We start from the raw sequence: 21849 nt of genomic DNA, 5'->3' as shown, positions 1-21849 counted from the left end.
AAGTACAGACACACACACACACACACACTGCAAAATATTTGATCATCTTTGGAACTTGCTACCTTTGCCAAATGAAAGCCAAGTAATTTTACCTGCATATAATTACATCAAATTCAAATACGAAACACACGGACTGGCCAAACCTTAGCTGCACAGTTTGAAATTTCAAACCTGCAATCAAAAATTGAATTTATTTATACTTAAAAAAAAAAGATTTAGACAGACATGAGAACACGAAGATATGACCTAAGCAAACTTTTCATAAGCTGGATGTATTGTCCCATTCCTAACTTTATGGTTTCAAGATTAGCTTATTGATTGATGATCATTAGGTATTCACTTGGTAAATTAGCCAAGTTAGCATAGGGACCTAATAAACACACTGTGTCACTTGAGGATTGCCATGAAGACAGAGAATTGACGTCAGGAAAGATCGTCAGTGCAGTGCAGATGTAAGACTCAGAGGGCAGGAGGGAACCTCTTTTCCTGGGACAACCTCCCTTTGGCAGCCACCTCAGAATGGAACTTATTTACTCTTCCTCTATTTATTATTGATGATGTCTCTCATGCTCAGAGCTATAATAATTTGCATACCTTCATTTATTATCCTGCAGACCCCACCAATGACCCGTCCTCTGTTGCTGCCTGTCTCTGTCCCCCCCAAAAAAACCCATCCATTGAAAAATGACAACTGTATTTTGTGATTAAAGACCTATTTTAATATTAATTAATGTGTTCTAGTTTAGAGGGGAAAAACAACAGCGTGAAAAGATGAAGCTAAATGGGGTCCTAAGGTTTTATCAGCAGGAGATCTGAATGTTTTGTTGCTTCAGGAACAGCAGTCACGGCAGTACTGTAAAGTACATTAATTAGATATTCCCAGAGCTGTAGCCCTGGAGATAAAGGACGTAATTTAATACAGTGTAATTGAAAGCGAGTCTGTTGCCGTCGCTGTGTGTGTGTGCATGTGTTTATGTGTAGCTCTCTGGTGTGTGCAGGACTACAATGATGAGATCAGACAAGCCCAGCTGCAGGAGCTCACATACCTGAACGGCGGCTCCGAGGATGCCAAGGTGCCGTCGGTCAGGGGCAAGTCGGCAGCCCGTGGCAGGGGGACACCTGTTCCAGGACCTCCAAGGTAATCTGTTCCAAATGTACATCTGGATGCATGTTCTCCTGGCTTCAGCTAGGAAATGTGTTTTTACAATTAAGGAGCTACTGGGAAACACAAGTTGGTGTAAATGTAAAAACTATAAAAAGTATCTGAAATGATCTGTACATACATTCTTTCATAAGTTGTGTATGAATCTATTACATTGTAAATCTGAACATGCATTAAATCATTTGATTGAATCATTTTTGACTTCCTGAGGACAGAAAGAGGAAAGCAATTAAAAGGTGGATCTACAAAGTATTGACTTCAGGAAGTTGAGTTGCTAAATGTTGTGGAAAAAATACAAAATATTTTCCTCCTACTTCGTACTTATGTGTTACATTGCATTGTTGTGCCACAAGAAATCCCACTAAAATTATGTCATTGGAAGTGTGAATACATTTGCTGGGCACTAAAAGGCAATGTTGTACAAATGTTTTTTCTATTTTATTTTGATGTAAAATGAGTCCCAGATTTAGAAATAATCAAGATTATGAAAAGTATTTTTTAAGGAATTTATAAATCTTGGATTTAAGCACATTCCTGTGTCCTCACTCCCATACTTAAGATCTAGCTGCACTAGATTTCTGGAATTGTTGTAATTGTTTGGATATCTTTGTTTTACCAGGGCAGTAATAAAAGCAAAGGTATGGCTGTTGTTAAGAAAACAAGTTTTTGCCTTCCAGCCTTCCCTTGCATAAAATTTCCAAACTTTTACTCACAGATTTTTTTTTTCCCCAACTACCCCCCCCCCCCCGTTTGAAAATGTAGTGGTATAGAACTGCCTTTACTGCACAAATGAAATCCACTCCAAGCAATTTTCTTTAGAAGATGCCCAATTTGCCACTAGAGCCCTTGGTATTTCTCCTGTCTCTCATGTTCCTTTTTCATGATGTTTTCATTATTGGCAACAATGTCTGGCTGGTTGGACATTATAAAAATTATATATATATATATATATATATATATATATATACACACACACACACACACACACACACACACACACACACACACACACACACACACACACCAATATTCATCAGTCTAATAGACAACGCATTTAGTCTTTGTTTCACCAATGCATATGCATTTTGTGGAGACCCATTATGAAAGTACCCTCCAAATTCTTGTGTAAAATAATAACTCTGTTCATCTACATCTGATTTTCTGACATTTGCTGTGTTTCTGTGAATATGAAATAATTTTATCTCTGCAAGTTCATAATGGCTATTTTAACAATGACTCCATGATCCCTATACCAATCTATCAATACTGTCAGTCTAAATTGAGAAAGAAGTGTGTCATAACTCCTTTAATTGGAAAAAGCGGCTAAAAAACATTGAGACAAAGGGTTGTCTGTTTAGAGCAATGTTAGAAGCAGTTTCGCATATATTACAATAATGAATGACATCAAACGGCTTCCTCTGAAAGGCAGAAAGATGAGCGGTGTTGTTTCAGACTGTGCTGACTGGGTGCAGACTTCAGCAGGATTCACAAAGAGGAGGTATGGGGCAGAGATGATTGGCTCGCATTCAAAACAAAAGCTCTGCTGCTTACATTTAAAACTGGACTTTGACACGTTTCGCATTGGTGCCACTTCATTAAATTTATTATTTAATAAATTTAGGCAATGAGTTCTGTTCTGAATAAACCCTGAATATATGGTTTTACATAAAAGTGGGAGTGAAAGCAGATTTCCTCAACAAGCTGTACGTGACCCTGAGATTATTAATTTCAGGTCCCTGCTGTGGTCAGCTGTTGAACATGCTACATCTAAGATATCTGCTGCTGATCTTCTTTCTGTTACTACACTAAAGAAAAATAAGAGAAGAGGCACGTGTGCATGAGCTTACGGCAGAACTAGCCTACAAATACTTTTATTATCAAACTATTTTATGATGCAGTTACATTGACTTTCACGCAAATCACATTAATCACAAAAAAATCCTCAAATAATTAATCTTGGTCTCCGCTCATATCCAATATCTGTACATAAACTTTAAAATATGACAATTGTATTAAAGTAAAACAATGAAAATGTTTTCTTCAAGTACTTGTTTACACAGTTTTTTCATTGTGCAAAATGAAAAAATTGCATAGAAGGTTTCCCTCGTAGTATGAACAGCAGTTGACCGAGGACACAACCTTGAGGGACCCCAATGCTCAGATTGACGGAGTTGGAGATGTTCTTTACATTTCAGGGTGACTTTGTGATCTCAAACTCAGAAAGTTTCAAATCCAGAGCAAAGTGCCAATGTTCAAAGGAAATGAGGCACAAGTGATCAAAAGAGTTTCACTAACCAAATTAAAGAAATTAAAACACTGAAATGTATATCTTATTGAGAGGATTTGCCAACAAATGTCTGATTTTAAAATACTGAACAGTTTGCCAGGTGCTTGATTTTGTTTTTTGCTCTGATTCTTAACAGAGAGTTGGTATTTTCAAAATAAGGGATGGTATGTTTGACTGGTTGATTGATTGTGCTCTCCTTTCTTTTGGGGATGTCTGGTAATGTGTTTCCCCTCACCAAACACCACAGTTTAATGATTTCTGTTTACTTACCTGCTGTATCAATTAATCATAGACACAGCAACAAACAAAACACTGGCTTGTTAGCAACAGGAGATATTAAACCATAATCTGGATCAGAACTATGAACAGTAACACTGAAATAGATACTGCAAAGTTCTCGATGACTTGAGTGGGCAGATTAATTTAACAATCTTCCGTCATGTGGGAGGTTTTGTATGTGTGAGAAATGATTCACTCTTCCTATGTGTTTTGGCGTCCAACCGTCACCTCCTTCAAAACTAGAGCTGAGACTCAATGTAAAGTCAAAATGTCAACATTCCTGGGATGTCTTCCCAGTTATGCTTATTCGTAAAACTATACATTTTTCTATGCTGTGCATTATTGTATAGTGACATTTTTTTCACAAATAATCTGAAAGGTATGATTTTTTATAAATGTTCAACCCTCTATACCTTATTACCCTTAAAATATACTATGCAGCTTTTTCAGCCCACCGCACTGAACCGCACTGAACCCCAAGGAACCCTAAATCTCCTGGTTATTCCACCAAATGTTGTTTTCTGAACTCTTCCTCAGTTAAAACACTAGTGTTGTTGTTTCTAAATGAATATGAACTTGTTTTCTTTGCATTACTTGAGGTCTGAAAGTACTTTTTTGTTATTTTAACCATTTCTTATGTTCTGCACATAAATACAGAATTGGAATTGGAATTTTAGAGACATATTTTCAGTAGTTCATAGAATAAAAGAACAACGTTCATTTTACTCAAACATATATATAAAGAGTAAAACCACTGCAAAACTGATAAATTTGCAGTGGTCTCTTAGTTTCTTCCAAAACTGTACAATAGGGTATTTCAAAATCAATTTAAAGAAGATTAGACTTTATGGTTTTACCATTAAAGAAATGTTTAAAAAAATATATATATATATCCATCCATCCATTTTCTGTCACCCTTGTCCCTCAGTGGGGTCGGGAGGGGTGCTGGTGCCTATCTCCAGCTCATGTTCCGGGCGAGAGGCGGGGTACACCCTGGGCAGGTTGCCAGTCTGTTGCAGGGCAACACAGAGACACACAGGACAAACAACCATGCACACACACACTCACACCTAGGGGCAATTTGGAAAGGCCAATTAACCTGACAGTCATGTTTTTGGACTGTGGGAGGAAACCGGAGAACCTGGAGAAAACCCACGCATGCACAGGGAGAACATGCAAACTCCATGCAGAAAGACCGGGGCTGGGAATTGAACCCAGAACCTTCTTGCTGCAAGGTGACAGCTCTACCAACTGCGCCACTGTGTAGCCCATATATATATATATATATATATATATATATATATATATATATATATATATATATATATATATATATATATATATATATATATATATATATATATATATATATATATATATATATATATATATATATATATATATATATATATATATATATATATATATATATATATATATATATATATATATATATATATAATATGTGTTTTCCTTCTACTTTACAATTATGCACCATTTTGTGTCAGTTTTATAAAATAAAAGAAAATTTGTTAAAATTTGTAAAGTAACAATTGACGGAACAGGACTACTAGCTTTGCATCAGTTTGTATCACTGATGTTTACTAATCATCACAATTTGATATCGATATCTTGTAATTCTCATCTTTTAGTTAAAAAGACATAAAAATAAACCTTAATATACAGCTGATTATGCAAGTTAGAAAACTATCCTGCTTTTTCATGAATTCGAAACAGTTCTCTGTGGGTTTTCACCCTCTCACATCTTAATGTATCCATGGTAATTCCGGATTCTGTAAGCAGTCTAACAATTTTTCTGCTGTCTGTGTTGCTGCTGTGCTTTGAAGAAGTAAAAAAAGCAAAAAGAAGGGTTTGTTTGCTCTCCTTGGTTATGAAAGAAACTTCTCCCTCATATGATTTAGAGATAAACAAGGTCACTAAGACAGAGCGCTCGTCCCGCTCTGAGTTACAGCATAATTGGCAGTGTTTTTAATTATGCTGTAATTACCATTTACCATGCCTAATTTAAGTGTTATAACTCTGTGGTCCTGCAGGCTCCCACGCAGGAAGTTTTCACGCTCACTAATGCACGATTTAAATCAAGACAAGAGCTCTGAATGCAGACTTTCTCATCTCTGCCCTTCTTCCCGGGGCTGTGACTAAAAGGGAAGTCCTTCCTTTTAAAGAGGAGCTGCTGCTTTTCTTAACCACATCTCCTGCCGTCCCCGTTAGACATTACATCAGTTTCTCTCTTTCTCGATGTAGCTCCTCCTAGCCCAAATCTGGGATCTTTCACCGCAGACGCATGGAGAGCAGCTGAAAACATAGAAAGCAATTTGTCTAGATGGTAACCTTGGTGGTTTTCTGCTGCTGCTTCAGATCAGACGATTGCTTTCAAAAGACAGCTGAGGCGAAGAGCTCATGCAACGTTTTAATAAACCACAAGGTCAGGAGTCCTTTGATTCCCGAAAAGAGCAGTTTGCATTTGCTGTTCTCTTCATTAAAAGTGCAGGCTAGTCTGGGCTGCTTAATTTGTCTAAAAGACTGTGCCCAGGAGTGACATTATTTTGTTTACTAAAATAACGAAGACAGAAAAAAAATAAAAATAATAATAATAATAACAACAATAAATAATTCACCCCTTTACAGATTTGTCTTTTGTTTTTGCTTTTTTATACTTAGATCATCCAGGTCATCAAACAAATTAAACATCAGACAACAATGAAATGAGTATAAATAAAATCATTAGAAAATTGCCTTTTGTTTTTTAAAGGGGAAAAGAAAAGTTAGGGTCCATACCCAACTGTATTTTACTCAAGACCCTCTCCGAAATGCTTAAGAAATGCCTATTTTAATAGTTCAAACACCTAGTATACCTTGTATACCTTAGTATTCATAAGTAAGCACAGTGGAAACCTTCATACCAACACTGCTAAAGCTAATACAGCAACAAACCATTATGCCATCGATGGAGTATCAGTTTTTCTCCAAGTATAATGGAACATTTCCCGTTGTATCTCATTAGTCCACAGAATACTTTTACAAAAGTCCTGGATCATCAAGATCCAGGACTTGATGATCCAGGTTTAGAGATTGCTTTTATCAGTCTCTAAACCTGCTTTATGTTATCATGCAGGTTCTGCTTAAGATGTTTTCTTTATTCTCCAGGTCGGGCAGTAATCTGTGGGTTGTGAAATTGAACTCAATTTCCCCCAAAAATTATTTTAGTTGAAGTCAATTAAGGATTCGACATACAGAAATAACTTTTTCACATAGAGCCAGGTTTATTATGTTGGATTTTTGTTACTGTTAATAAATGACATTATGTTAAAATTGCTCTCTATATTTACTCGATCTAACTTTGTCTGATATTTTGAATTTAAGACAAAATGTCCAGAAAAATACACAAGAAGGGGGAATGTAAAAAAGACCATATTCTCATTTATAGTATTGTATTTGAATATAAAGCATTAATTCGTTCTGATATTGATGCCTTTTTAAGTTACTTTCCAACACTGAAGGCTTCACTTTTTACATGAGATGCAGACCGAACATAAAGCATATAGAAATAACAGTTTTTTTCCCCATCTACATTTTTCTTAATAGACAGGAAAGCAGTTCAGCCACAAGACATGGCGGCTTTTGAGTAATGGATATGACTCACTTTTTCTCGACTGGAGGAACATGCCCTCCGCCTGCGCTGTTCCTTTCTCTCCTCCTACACCTATAACCTGCCTGCCGACCGTATCATATTCATCGCTTCTGGATTTAGTCGAGTCGTTCCGGCCAAAGCAGGAAATCACTAACACGAGTGGAAGTAGAGGAGGCAGCAAAGGCAGCAAAATAGATAAATTAGAGAATGTCCTCGAGAATATGTGGGACGCAGTGGGTATTTCATTTTGAAGATGTGCTAATTATAACTGTAACTTTTAATGCCTTGGATACCATGTTAAGATCCCTTCGAATCATTGACACCTCTGGTAAAGATGTGTAAACAGTCTTGAAATAAATGTTTTCCTCAAGGTGGTAGTGCATTCTGACAGAAAACACATTTTTTAATTCAGTGTATTTATTTAGTGAGGGGGGAAAAAAACACGTCAAGAAATATTTGGTTTTCAGACCCAAATATTGTGGGTCATTATCCTTTTGACTCAGTTGTGACCAACCTTAGGTTTACTGCAGAAGCCAGCAGATTTTTTTTTTTAATTTACCAGCATTTCAATGAGTTATTGATGTCAAACGCACAAATAAAGGTCCTGGGAAACCAACCCAAAGCATCTTATGTCATCCATCATGTTTGAGATTGGCCTTAAATATTCAGGTCAACATCTTTTTGTTTAAAGACAGATCCATCTGGAGCTAAAATTTAGTCTCATCTGACGAATTTATACAATTCGTCAGCTATATTTCTAAAAGTTTTGAAATATAGCTTCAAAACTGTTAGACATAGTAAAGCTGCTTCCCCTCCCTCACATGTTGCTGAGCTACTAACTAAAAGAAGACAAATACATGTTTCTCTTGATATAAAAAAGACAAGTTTGGCTCTTTGGAAATAGTTCCAAGGGCATCAACATCATTTCACAAAATTTTGAAATAAAGTTGACACATTACAAGCCCATTTCTGTTAAGCTGTATGCTTCAGGCTAGTGCGGATAGCCTGAATAATAACCCAATAAACACCTAAACTTTAAAACTACTAAATTTAGCATGTTTTATTCTAATTTTCCTGTAGCTCTTCATTTGAAAGTCAAAGTAAGCATATATATGTAAGGCTAATATGTAAAATGTTATTTCAATAATAATTTCCATTTCAAATGACTAATAAATATTTTTATATATTTCTCACACTGTTCATTTTTGCACAAGGACCATGATTTTCCTTTTTTAAGGTTTTGTTACTTTATTTGAAAGTAGTTTGACAGGAAAGTGTTATGAGAGAGGGGGAAGACATGCATCAAATGTCAACAGGCTGGGAATCGAACCCACGACCACCAGCATGAGGACTAAGGCCTCAATAAATGGTTTGTGCTTCACCCCTGCGCCACCACAGCACACCAGGACCCTGATTTTTGAACCTTTTCACAAGGTTATCATACCCCAGTCATGTCAGTCATGGATCACTCACACTGTAGATGTGGATGTCTGGTTCATAGCTTTTATTCTTGTCAATTGTCTGTAGAATTGAATTATTGTTTTATGCAATATACATTGATGTGCTTCTTAGCCATGTCTCCTTTGAAAAATAAACTTCATCTCAAGAAACTTCCTGGTAAAATAATTAAGTAAATTTTTTGAAAACATATTTTTGCTGTTTCCTGGACTTGCTAGGATCTAAGATTCATTTCCCACAGTCTTGTTAGGAATATTAATAGTTGTGCCACTTATAATTTATTAAAAACAATCCACTGCTAATATGAGATTTTTTTTTCTGAGTAAAGGTTGAATTTTTGTGCCACTGCTTTAAAAGAGGAATTCACCACGGTGCTGCAGATTAATGTGGAAGCTTCTGTTTGCTTCCTCCTCTCTCCAGTAGTTCAGAGTATATCATCTCTCTGATCTGACATCTTTAATTTCTTTATTCAAACATGGAGGTTTCTGCCTGTCTTGTCAGGAGTCGTGGAGGAGTTCCACCGCTGCATGCAGCAGTTCCCCGAGGAGCAGCGCCCCGAGGATCTCCGCCCAGCCGGGCCCCATCCTCCAGAGGAAGAGGAGTCCAGAGAGCCAGAGGCGCCCCACCAGCTGCTGGCTACAGGGCAGCTCCACCCATAGTGCAGGACACATACGGTGAATATGTAAGTATTCTGACAGCCAAAATAAGCTCTGATTTTGGGAAATAGCAGCTAGTTCTACTTTAGTGCCATCACTCACTACTAAAGTAGTGCTTATTAGTATCAGTTATTATTTATGACAACAAATTAGAGCCACTGTAGATAGAAAAAAGAGGAGTGAATTTTGACCAAAAAAAACAGAAATTTCTGAGCTCCTTAAGTTGGAAATTTGCAAGAAAAAACTGAGATGTTTTGAGATTAATCTCGGAAATTCTTTAGAAAAATCTTGAAAATGTATGGATTTCAAAAATCACAAACTTCTTAGAAAAAAAACCCTGAAAATTTTAGATTAACCTCAAAAACTTTCCAGAAAAATCTTGGAAGCCTGTAAAGTTACTGACTTTTCAAACTCAGAAATTTCCCAGTTTTTTTCTGGAAAGTTTTGGATGTTAAAATAAGACATTTCAGAGTTAGTTTTTTTTTTCTCCAGCAAAATTTAATCTAGTCAAACTCAGAATTAGTTCCAGAACATGCATCTGGAAAAAATGGGGGTTAGAGTTTCTTGGCAGAAATTAACTGTTTTTTTCTCTCTCTGCAACGGCTCTTGTATGCTGTCATACTTGATCTGTTAAAAAATGTTCAAAAACCTCTTTTTGGGCACCAACAGAGAGATGTTACAGTCAACATCATCATTTTCATATTCTACACATATGTAAAGATGTGTTTAGCTGCTTTTTCTTGACATGGCATCATTGCAGTGTCATGTGAGTGAACCAAAGCATTAATTTGTTGCACTGATATTTTGATGATTTTGATGCTGGAGGTGATTTATTGTGGAAACTGCCATACTACATACAACTCATTATGAGAAACTATGTCTGTATAATGTGGGTGAAAGGTTTTCTGTAGGTTATCTATTATGAGCCAGACAGAGGTCAATTTAAAAGGCGCATGCCCCCAAACGCATCACCATATTTCACTTATTGTCCTGTTAGGTAAAACGTGTTGGATAAAGAACGTGTCGGTGGTTTTTGTAGCCGCCGTGGCGATGCGGCTTTCCACCTCACCTGCACTCTCCTGTGAACCCATCAGCAACACGAACAGTCTCCTGCTGCACTGTCAGGACGACTTCCCTGGAGAAACCGGCACCAGCGCAGCACATTTAGCAGCCAGGAGGGAGAGAGAAGGTGGCCGGCGCTGGGAAATTGCCCCGGCAGCCCAAACCTAACCACATGTGACAGGTTTATTCAAAGGGTTGTGATTCAAATGCGTAGAGGTCATAGGGAGCGACTCCAGGACCAGCTGTTTGCCATCATTGTCACAGTTGTAAACTGCATCCCCCTGACACCTGCACCTGTGTGTCTGCTTGGGGGGAGGGGCAGACCCCCGCTGTCCCCCAAAACATCTGCCACATGATAAATCTCACCACATCACTGCAAATTACTTGCTGAATGAGTTGTTTTGTGCTGTATGAATACATCACTATCTGAGGACAAGGGCTCTCCATCATATGAAGACAAATAGACTCTTCCTGAGATGCTGCTTTATTCCTCTTCCATCCTTGATTTGTCAAAGCCTAATAGCTGCTCTCATACTTATTGCTGTCATTCTTTTTTTTTTTTCTGCACAGTGTCATCGAATACAAATTCTCATAATCATGTGAAAGTGCCTTTTTCCTCTTAAAGCTGCAGTATGACCTTTATTAAAAACAAATTCTTTCTTACGCGGTTCTCACACCCTCCCTCTTCCTCTCTGCTGAGCTACAGCTGGTTCACCACAACGTAGCGTACCATGAATGCTAAAGCTAGTTAGCATAGCCACCAGTGATGGCTAATAAACTGTTTAAGCTATTTCTCTTCCATTAGCACATTGAGAAGCGTACTCGAGCATAATTGACTCTCCTCCTCGCTCTGATTGGTTGTTTCTGACTGAGAGGTGCATTCCTGCACTGGGCTGGATATAGTTGATATAGTTGTGTAATTTATTAAGCCATCCTGCTTGAGAAAAGAGATTTATTTATGTTGTGTTGGTAAAATTCAATTAAAATGTGAAGCATAAATGCAACAAAAAACATCATGTTGGGTGAATATTTTTGGTACACATTCTAGATGGGTTTGAGGTTATTAATTCACTTAAACTCAGTCAGATGTTATTATGCTGTGATCCAGACTTGGAGGCTCCCGTGAGTCTACAGTGGTTAACCGTGAGTGCAGCCAAATCTCATTTAATGTAATTCATTAGGTGCTTGAGATCTCTGTCTTACCTGCTGCTAATCCTGTTGAAGAAGGATTAAACATGATGTAATTCTCATTTTGGAAATTAGGCTGCATGACATATTACCTGTACAACTGTCAATATAGGACACGACGTAAGGGAGCAGAGGCTATCTGTAATAGAGTAGGTGTAATTTGTTTTTTTGTTTGTTTGTTTTTGTTCACATGGAAGGTTAATTCCTCAGAGTGAGAAAACCGAGAAGTGTGTGACGCACGTGGGCTGCGATTGTTTATGCTAAATCCTCCAGATATGGTAATCCTCTAAGAGTTGTGAGAATGTGCTTGACGTTGGGGCATAAATCCATTACTCCCCCTGAAGCTCTTCCCACCAATGCTCCTGTTTTGCACAGATCCCAACATTGTTAATTGAATTCATCTCTCAGCGACATTGTTCGTGATGTCATTTTAATCTATATTGGATGTAATGGTTAGGAAAATATGTTAGATAGCGTAATGAAGAAGCTGCAGCCAGTGGGTGTGGGAGCAAGACCAGCCAGTGAAGATAAGACTTAAACCTTTTTAAAATGGACAAAAGCTGGTGATTTGTAAAAACTCCTGAAAGGAATTAATTATTTTTTATCAGGATTTTCTACTAGAGCTTAGCCACTTCAACAATTTCCTAATGCTTTCATTACAGATCTTTTTAATACAACCTTTCAAAGTTATGTTGATGAATCAGCCATGAAATGTGAAAGGATATTCTCAGGATTTTCAGTTTCACTCCAGGAGTAAGTAATGATAACCTAAATTCTAATAAAAAACAAGTTGGAATACACATTTTCCTTATACATATGATAAATCTTCACTCTTGTTGACCTAACCCTAACCTCACTTTGGATGCCAGACAGTTTAATATTTATCTTGCCTGCCTCCAAATTGTGTTTTACACTTTCTACCAATGTGACCGATTGTGTGAGACTCATTGATCAGCTGCTCCTCTGTTCCAAAGTGCAGAAACCATTGTAACCATTGTAAACCTAATACTTGTTCTTCTTAGGTCTCTCTGTGATCCTGTTGGGGTAAGCCATTTCTAGATTGGACTCTTGGCCAGTTTTCTTGACCAAACACTTATTTATTCACTAGTGAAATGAAAGTTAATTGTTCGTAATTAGAGACTGACTTGGAACCAACATGGTGGCTATCTTAGTTCAGACTGTTGAAAGAAAGTCAAAGATGAAGGCAATATAATCTCCTATAGAAATCTGTCTAACTTTTTGTTATGCTACATTTGGTGAGAAAAACTAAGAACTACGACAGTTTTTGTCAAAAAAAGGGACTTTTCTCTTCTACAGACTACTATAAGCAAGAGTTTGATTCATGCAATCAACCACAATGTTAAATTACTTTCTTAATGCTAGAAAACTCTGGGCAGTCTGAACACTGACTAGATCAGGTTTCTCTAACTCTAGTTCTCAAGAGTCAATGAACTGCAGCTTTTAGACACACCTTTGCCCCAACAATCAGAATTAATAGACCCAGGGTTTCCCCCAGTGTATTATAAGCCTGGCGGCCCGCCATGCTTTACTAGCCCCGCCCCAGGCTAAGCGTTGCTTGTTTAGGAAAGGAGAAAAAAACAAATCGTTTTTTTTTTGTTTGTTTGTTTGTTTGTTTTTTAAAGCCAGGCTGCAAGCGTCTCTTTTGCTCTTAGCATTTCACTAGCAGAGCAGATTTATCCTTAAGGACAGGTTTGTAATAGATAGGTTTATAGTTTATGCATTTAAACCCGACAGCGTGGACCAATCACACCGCTGGCGCCTCTGCGCTTTGCCTCGCGCGCTGCCGCCTCCTTTCACTCAAACTGGACACAGGCTGACCTGTATGGATATTTACATCAACTTACTGTGCGGAATTACGATCCTTTGGAGAACTCTAGGTAAGAGTTTAAAACCCGCCGCGTTAGCTCTGGTTGCGCAGCTCAATGTGAACCGCAGGAATAACTTGTAGCGAATTCAGAGGCGCGTTGCGGAGCGGTGAGAATGATTTATCTTTGTGAACGAACAATTATATGCGGCATTTACATCTCAACACGCTGCCCACCGTGTGGCTCTGTGTCTGTCTTCCCTGTAAAGTTTATGTCTGTGGTCCCGGTTGGCCGGAGAGTTTGTGGATAACGAGCAGCGCTAACCTGATCATGCAGGTTCAGCTCGGTGAGGAGCTTTCGCGCTCTCCTCGGAGTCACGAATCACGCTGATTTTATATTATTTTATTATTATTATTAGTATTATTTTTCCGGTTACACGATGCATCACACCATATCAAATGCGTGTCTACTTAGAGTTAATACGGGGCCGCACGGAGATCTGAGAAACTCGTCCCATAAACTCGACCAACCGGAATAGTTTCTGTGACGCTTATTAAAAACTCAACAGACACGAAATGGAAGAGCTACTAAAGCCACATTAGCAGCATTGAATTAAATCTCCCGTTTGTTGCGCATTTCTGCGTAGTGCAGCAGATTTAACTGATCATTCAGGGCCGGTCCAAGGCTGTATGAGGGCTGGAGCAGAATCTGACTTAGGGGCCCCTTTTGTTGCTAAAAATATCAGCACCTCTAACAGCTTCGGTGTTAGATTTAGTGAAATATGGGAGAAGGGAGTAGTTTAATTGGCCAGCCTAAAAAGCAATAAGTTATGATCATAGTTTACTAATTTGTATTTGTAAATTCAAAGATTAAACTCACAGCATCAGATTGTTGCTATGGTAACAAAACAATCTAACTATGAATATTGTTCTTTGAAGTTTTACAAAGTAAACTTCCCAGCTCCTTAAAATCTTGTATTTAAATGTTAAACAATTTAAAATAATTTAATTTATGTATGCCTAAACAATTTAATCAAATTTAACAGCATTGATCATCTCAATAAACAAGTGTTACATTTATTTATCTGTGGTCTGTTTTAAAATATTAGCGTTTATGGGGCCCCTGAAGCTCTTGGGGGCCTGATGGAGCTGCTGACTTAATTTGGGTTAAACAGAAGTGCAAATTTATTGTTTTTAGACTAGTTGTGGGTTTAAATAGCATTTCACTCGAGGTCTTTTCCCGTAACATAATTACACATTAATACTTTTACATTTCCTGTCAACTTAACATCTTTTAACATAACACGGTGAACCACCCGGTGGACCGACTCGATGCCCCCACCACCGGGCTTAGCAAGTTTTCTGGGGGAAACCCTGATAGACCCTCCTGCCATTAGGTTCTGCAGAGGCCTGAGTATTTTGCTAAAATACAAGAAAGGTTGTCTGCCATCCTCAGCATGTTGTTATCTGCATCAGGGTCTGGCAGATAACCTATTTCCAAGATTAGACCGACCCTGAAAGCTCATCAGGTGGTTCTGCTCTCCTTGCACCTGCGGACTGTGCTTCTGCTCCTGCTGTCTTTGCTGTGTATGTTCAGCAAATCCCTCCTTGCCCTTGGCTTTATGCTTGTTACGAGTGTGTAACGAGCGGCTGAGGAGGAATCAGAAAACTAAAAGATCTTGCTAAACCCCCTCACTACCAATCAGTGTTGGTTCTATAAAGAATGTACTTCACAGATTGACAAGTATGATCTAAAGGACTTTTGATCTCATCACACCACAGTGTAGTTCCAGATAAAGCTCCTAAATCTTGACAAGCTACAGTTTCTGATTAGACACTACTTTCCTGCCAGAAACATGTCTAATGGCTGTCATAGAGACCCCAAGACCTAGGGTACTACACTAGCCTTATTTGTAATAGTTACACCCCTTCAAACTTTCTAATACTTCTTCCAACTGCCAAATGTAATCTATGCACAGGTGTTGGTGGGAATGCTCTTTCCTCATTGACTATGTCAGCTTGGCTAGCCCCCAGGCCTCCCTAAAGATTCACAACGCAAGACAGAAGGTGATGATTGATGCCTTTCAGTGTGCAGATGCTTTTCTGCAGGGCTAATTCATTAATGACATGGATTAATACTTGGCAGATATCAGGAGACTTTATTTACAACCCAACTAACATCAAAAGCAAAAGGCAGTAAAATAGCAGGGGGAAAGACATTTGTCAAGCATAACGCAGGGAAGCGATATTTCAGCTTGATGCATGGGGCCGGCTTTTTGCCCTCCGCGGTCTCTTGGCGTGGGTATTATTTCTACCCCTACAGCAGGAAAGCTCAAGCAAATTCCAGCCTGTTCAGCTTTTTGAAATGCATTGGCAAGACGAGCCGAATAAATGACACGTAGCTACTGTGGGGAAAATGTAGATCAAGATTGATGGCTGAGGCAAGAAACTGCTGGATTATTTGTTCTCCACAGAGCAGTATCTCATGAGGGTTGTCCTGCCCTTGTCCTTAAGTAGCTAAGAGCTCTGTTTAGCAGAGCTGTAGCGAGTTAAGACATTTCTCTTTGCGCAGATGGTGTCATTATTTAGTCATCTGGGACGTACAGCTCTCTCCTTCTCCTTTTCATTTGATTAATTTGCTCACTTTGTTTGCAATTGAACCCCCCGTCTTCCCTTTTTGAGCTTTTATCACCGACTACCAAGCGTGTGCGGTTCATAATAATACATCTATGATGTGAGGACAGTGAGTTGCTGAACTCATTTGGATTTAGCACAGGCTACAGGGAACAAATCCAGCGCCTGAAAAGCCCGCGCCGAGTGTCAGTGGCATCCTATCTGTTACAGCGGTATTGTAGAGCACAGTGGACCGGCTGTGATACTGCTGTTGTAACATGCGGTGCCAGACCCTCTGCTAGTCTTCAGCGGCCTCAGAGGCCAGTTCTTATCTTTTAACAACACGCCTCTCAGCCATGCACTGGCATACAAATGAAAGAGTCACTTAGGGGCTGCTCTCCTTCTCCCCTCTCTGTCTCATCAACCCCTCCCCTCAACCCTCTCACTGTCACAATAATCCTCTTTAGTGCTGGAAACACATTGCTGTTGCTCCGAGATATTTTGAGTAAATGGTGTCCCAATGCAAACACATCAGATGTTATAATAGCTTGGCTTGCGCCGCGGCTGTTGTCTGCGCTCTATTTTAAAATTGACTTTTTCCACGCCGTGGAAAGGCGAAAGAAAAACTTTGAATGTGCCACTGTGATTTATAAAGCAGCCATGTGTCTCTACTCAGCTTGCTTGTAACTCAATTATAGAGTAGCTGCTCACACAAATGGCAATAACATACCATTGTTAAAGTTTAATGTGGCACTTAATGCAAGCTACCCTCTTCCAATGCAACTGGACAGAACTCAGATTGAGTAACCAGTGAGACGAAAAGAGCGCTTGGATACCAGTAATGAACCTTGCCTTGCACTAAAAATTTATTAGGATGTCTACCTGCCTAACCAACACTTGAATAGCTTGTGCCGGCTATGTTTAAATGGCATATGCATTGAGGAACACGACAATATACTAATATACTACAATACAGTATTGTTAAAATAAATCTTACTCCCTCACAGCCTGAGGTTATTTATGCTTTTCTAAAAAAAAATGTAGGCATGTTAAAAATTGGCATATGTTCATAACGGTAAGTAAACAAACCATACAGTCTCAAAGACATAGATTATTTCATTGATGACAATATGTTTCTTTTTGGTCCATACTGGTTTAGAATCACAGTATTTCAAATGCAGCTTAATGGGCTCGACACTTCGCTCCCTTTCCATTCACTTCCTGTGAAACTTGTGCGATGAGGTGACAATCGCTTGCCCTGCTCCAGCCATTCAACCAGCGAGATTCATGCATGCAAAATTTGTGCACATGCGGGCTAGCAACATGACACAAGAAAGTTGAAAAATGTTCAACTTTTGTTGCCATCGCGTCCCATGTGTTGGCATAACAGTGGAAAAATCCCAACCAAGTGTTGTTCACACTTTGGCTGCTAGACAGTGGCAGACTAATCCCGATGCAAACCTTCTTGTGTATATACTACTGTGGACTCCCAGTATTTGTGGAGATTAGGATACACAAACGCTCACAAATAGTTAAATTCTCCATACTTGATACTTCCTCTAAAACCTGCCTGTTTTCATAGTTAAAACACCAAATACATTTTAATATGGATATATTCACAGAGTGGAAACCATCTTAGTAATTAGCACCATAGATGCTAATTGAGGATCAGTGGCAAGACTAACAGAATGGCTTTCAGAGCCACTCCAATCACTTCAAGTCTGGCTTTTTTTGTAGGCGAGCCACAGGATAATAACTCAAACTTATGTTGAAGTTTATGGTTGCGTCAATGTCAAAAAACGTCATGCAGTGTGAATTCTCTTGCAATGCGCCATATGGTAGAATTCATGCATTCCTCTTTTTTGACAAACATTAGTGAAACGGTGATCTGAGCTCAGCTGACTTGTGGTTTTCTTATTTATTTATTTTACTGCTTTTGAGTAAAATATGACACATTTGTAAAAGCTGAGTAACCTCGCTTCAACATGGATATTAGAAGGTGACTGAATCCGGACACTGGAGGTTCTATCACTCACATGGCGGCTGGGTAAGTCAATGACACGTATGGCCTCATTGACTTTTAAGGTGCTAACAACCTTACAGGAGGTAAATTAAAATATAAATCCCAACCAGACCTAAAAAAAAGAAGGCCTTACAAACGACTGTAGGAATGTAAAGAATAAAAATCATTAAAGAACTTAACATAATATCGCCCAGTTTAGCTCAATGGGTCACGACTACCAGTTGGAAATGTGGATGTCTTTTACTACCAAAATGCTTTGCTAATGTTGAGATAAAATCATATTCTCATCTCGTAATGTTAACTAAACTCATGTCAAAATTCTGGACCGTGGCTTGTTATGGAACATAAATTCACCCTGTAGCAGTAAAACCTTTTTTTTTCTTGTTGTGTCATGTGTAAGTGATTCTGATTTGCTCATGTTCTGATACCCAGCTATGAAGATGTGTGCTTGTACCTCTGCAGCTGTTGATTTGACACCCAGACTAAACTCATAAAACCTAGACGCACACATGAAAGCGGGCGGATGATGTTTGCTGTCTTAATCCCCGCTCCTGTCCTCATGTCAAAGTGTCCTTGAGAAAAACGGCGAACCTCAATAACCCGGGGCTTCTGCAGTGTTGTGTGTGGCAGCTTGCCACCAAACACAGTAAGCATGTCACTGAATGGATAAATGAAATGCTAATCTAAATGCTCTTTGTGTAAAAGCCCTACATAAATACATTGCAGCTTATTCTGTGTAGAAGAAATTCCCTAACACTCACTTCTAAGGAGAGACATATGTTTAATCAATTGTAGAACATGGCTATAAGTACCGTATTTTCCGCACTATAAGGCGCACATAAAAGCCTTAATTTTTTTCAAAAGCTGATCATGCGCCTTATAATCCGGTGCGCATTATATATGGATCAATATTGAGCCGCAACAGGTCTGGCAACTACGGTAAGACGACTCCATTTTCCCCGTAGAAGAAGTAGAGCGCGGTGCATACTGGGATAGCTATATAAAACGGCATTTCATTTCCATTTGCGTGTTTTTGTAAAGACCAACGCGATCAGTCACGCAGTAGAACACGGGAATAGAGCAGCAGCGAGAGAGTTCAACATTAACGAATCAATGGTGCGGAAGTGGAGGAAGCAAGAGGATGAGCTGCGCCAAGTAAAGAAGACGAAACAGAGTTTCCGCGGGAACAAAGCAAGATGGCCACAGTTAGAGGACAAACTTGAACAGTGGGTTGTTGAGCAAAGAGCAGCAAGAAGTGTCAGTACAATCACTATTCGATTGAAGGCAACAGCGCTAGCACGAGAACTTAACATCAATGATTTTAGAGGCGGTCCTTCTTGGTGTTTTCGGTTTATGAAAAGACGTAATCTCTCCATCCGCACACGAACTACTGTTTCACAGCAACTGCCAGCTCACTACCAAGAAAAGCTGGCCAATTTCCGCACATACTGCAGAAACAAGATTACTGAAAAAAAGATCCGGCCAGAGCATATCATCAATATGGACGAGGTTCCACTTACTTTTGATATTTCTGTGAACCGCACTGTGGATAAAACTGGAGCACGTACGGTGAATGTTCGCACCACAGGGAATGAGAAATCATCCTTCACTGTAGTTCTCGCCTGCCAGGCTGATGGCCAGAAACTTCCACCTATGGTTATTTTCAAGAGGAAGACTTTGCCAAAAGAAAACTTTCCAGCCGGCGTCGTCATCAAAGCTAACTCGAAGGGATGGATGGATGAAGAAAAGATGAGTGAATGGTTGAGAGAAATTTATGTGAAGAGACCGGGTGGCTTTTTTCACACAGCTCCGTCCCTATTGATCTACGACTCCATGCGCTCACATATCACTGATAACGTTAAAAAACAAGTGAAGCGCACTAATTCAGTGCTAGCCGTCATTCCGGGTGGATTGACAAAAGAACTCCAGCCGCTAGATGTTGGCATCAACAGAGCTTTCAAAGCGAGACTGCGAACTGCGTGGGAGCAGTGGATGACAGAAGGCGAACACACTTTCACCAAGACGGGGAGACAGCGCCGGGCGACATACGCCACTATCTGCCAGTGGATCGTAAATGCCTGGGCTGATATATCAGACTCAACAGTGGTCCGAGCTTTCAAGAAGGCAGGAATTGTCACTGAGCTGACAGACAACAACAGAGACACTGACTCGGTTAATGACGACTTTGATGAGACGGAGCCGGGCGTGTTGGATGCCGCATTAGCCCAGCTGTTCAATTCCGACACCGAAGAAGAAGAATTCGAGGGATTCGTAGATGAGGAATGAACTGATAACGTGAACTTTACATGTTTGTTTTTTGTGTGTTTACAGTTGAACAAGGTTGGTCATATTGTAAATATGGGCATTAACGTGAACAACATTGAGATAGCCTATTATGCTCTTGCTTTAGAGTTATTATTTGAGTTATTATTGTTATTGCTTTGCACTATTACGTGTGTTACTATATTGTGATTGCACTAACATTTAATTTACCGTAACAGCATCAGAATGTTTTTTACGTGTTTACTGAATGGAGGAAACGTTCCACTCCACTATGTGATACAAATGTTGCACTACATGTTATACCTTGCTGTTGTTAAAAGATAAACTGTGTCACAAAAATATTAATATTTTACCTCGGAGAAAATAATAAAACAGGTGTTTATTCATAATAAAGTTTGACTGACCTGCCTGTTTTGTTGACATTCCCTTTAGCGCAGCACTGTCTAATGGATGTATAAGGTAGCGCCTTATAATGCGGTGCGCCCTATATATGGAAAAAGTTTTAAAATATGTCATTCATTGAAGGTGCACCTTATAATGCAGTGCGCCTTATAGTGCGGAAAATACGGTAAATAAAATAATTTGAAATGTCAAGATTAAGTTGCAAAAATCCCCTTCATTATGAATTAAACCTTGCAAAAAGTATTTACACCCCTTGAACTTTCTCATTTTGTCACTTTGCAATGACAAATTTCAATGTATCATGTATCTGGAGAGTTTTGTGGGTAGAGTAGTTGTCTTGTGATCGGAAGGTTGTAGATTCGATTCCAGGTTCGATTCCAGCTTCCACATGTTGATGTGCTCCTGGGCAAGGTACTTAACTCCAAACTGCCTACGTATCGGCGTGTGTGTGTGAATGGGTGAATGTGACTCTAGTGTAAAGCGCTTTGAGTGGTCAAATTGATTGAAAAATGCTATATAAGTTCAGTCTATTTACTTCACTTTTTCCACATTTTGTAATGTTACAGCCTTACTCCAAATTTTATTCAATTAACCTTTCCTCAAAATTCTACACACAAATACTTCTGTATGACAATGTGGGAAAAGTTTGATTGTTTTGATTCAAGATGTTGTTTTCTGGCAGCCATTTGAGTTTTAGACTCAGTCTTAGTGTTTTGAATGAAAAATACCTTTTAGTTTTAGTCAGTGTTAATCATTTCTAGATGGGATAGTTTTAGTATAATTTTGGTCTTCATAAAGTTGGTGTAAAAACAAGAATTAGTCTTTGCAACTTGAACTGAGTAATTAGAGTGGTTCTGAAACCACTCCTTTGAGATCTTGGTCATGGGTTTGAGTCATTGTCCGGCTAAAGAATGAACCATCGCCCCTGTTGGAGGTCAAGAATGTACCTCGGCAGATTT

The 21849-nt window shown here is 39.0% G+C and overlaps 2 protein-coding genes across 2 annotated transcripts in view; both read left to right on the top strand.

Moving 5' to 3' along the window:
- The window catches only part of khdrbs3 (KH domain containing, RNA binding, signal transduction associated 3), a 128004-nt gene that overhangs the window by 81581 nt on the left and 24574 nt on the right, over positions 1-21849 (top strand). Inside the window, exons 5-6 of the mRNA XM_088010087.1 lie at positions 999-1138; positions 9340-9520. Coding sequence (XP_087866213.1) covers positions 999-1138; positions 9340-9520 — 321 coding nt within the window. The remainder of the gene's footprint in view (positions 1-998; positions 1139-9339; positions 9521-21849) is intronic.
- On the top strand, positions 12223-20491 carry LOC148156366 (pogo transposable element with KRAB domain). The gene is made up of 2 exons (XM_088009923.1): positions 12223-12240; positions 19202-20491. Exons 1-2 carry the CDS (start codon positions 12223-12225, stop codon positions 20489-20491), a joined length of 1308 nt encoding a protein of 435 aa, XP_087866049.1.

Source organism: Poecilia mexicana, unplaced genomic scaffold (genome assembly GCF_051168715.1).
Source record: "Poecilia mexicana isolate PSO_F unplaced genomic scaffold, ASM5116871v1 scaffold_11, whole genome shotgun sequence".
Lineage (NCBI taxonomy): Eukaryota > Metazoa > Chordata > Actinopteri > Cyprinodontiformes > Poeciliidae > Poecilia > Poecilia mexicana.
This window is presented reverse-complemented; position numbering and strand designations above follow the sequence as displayed.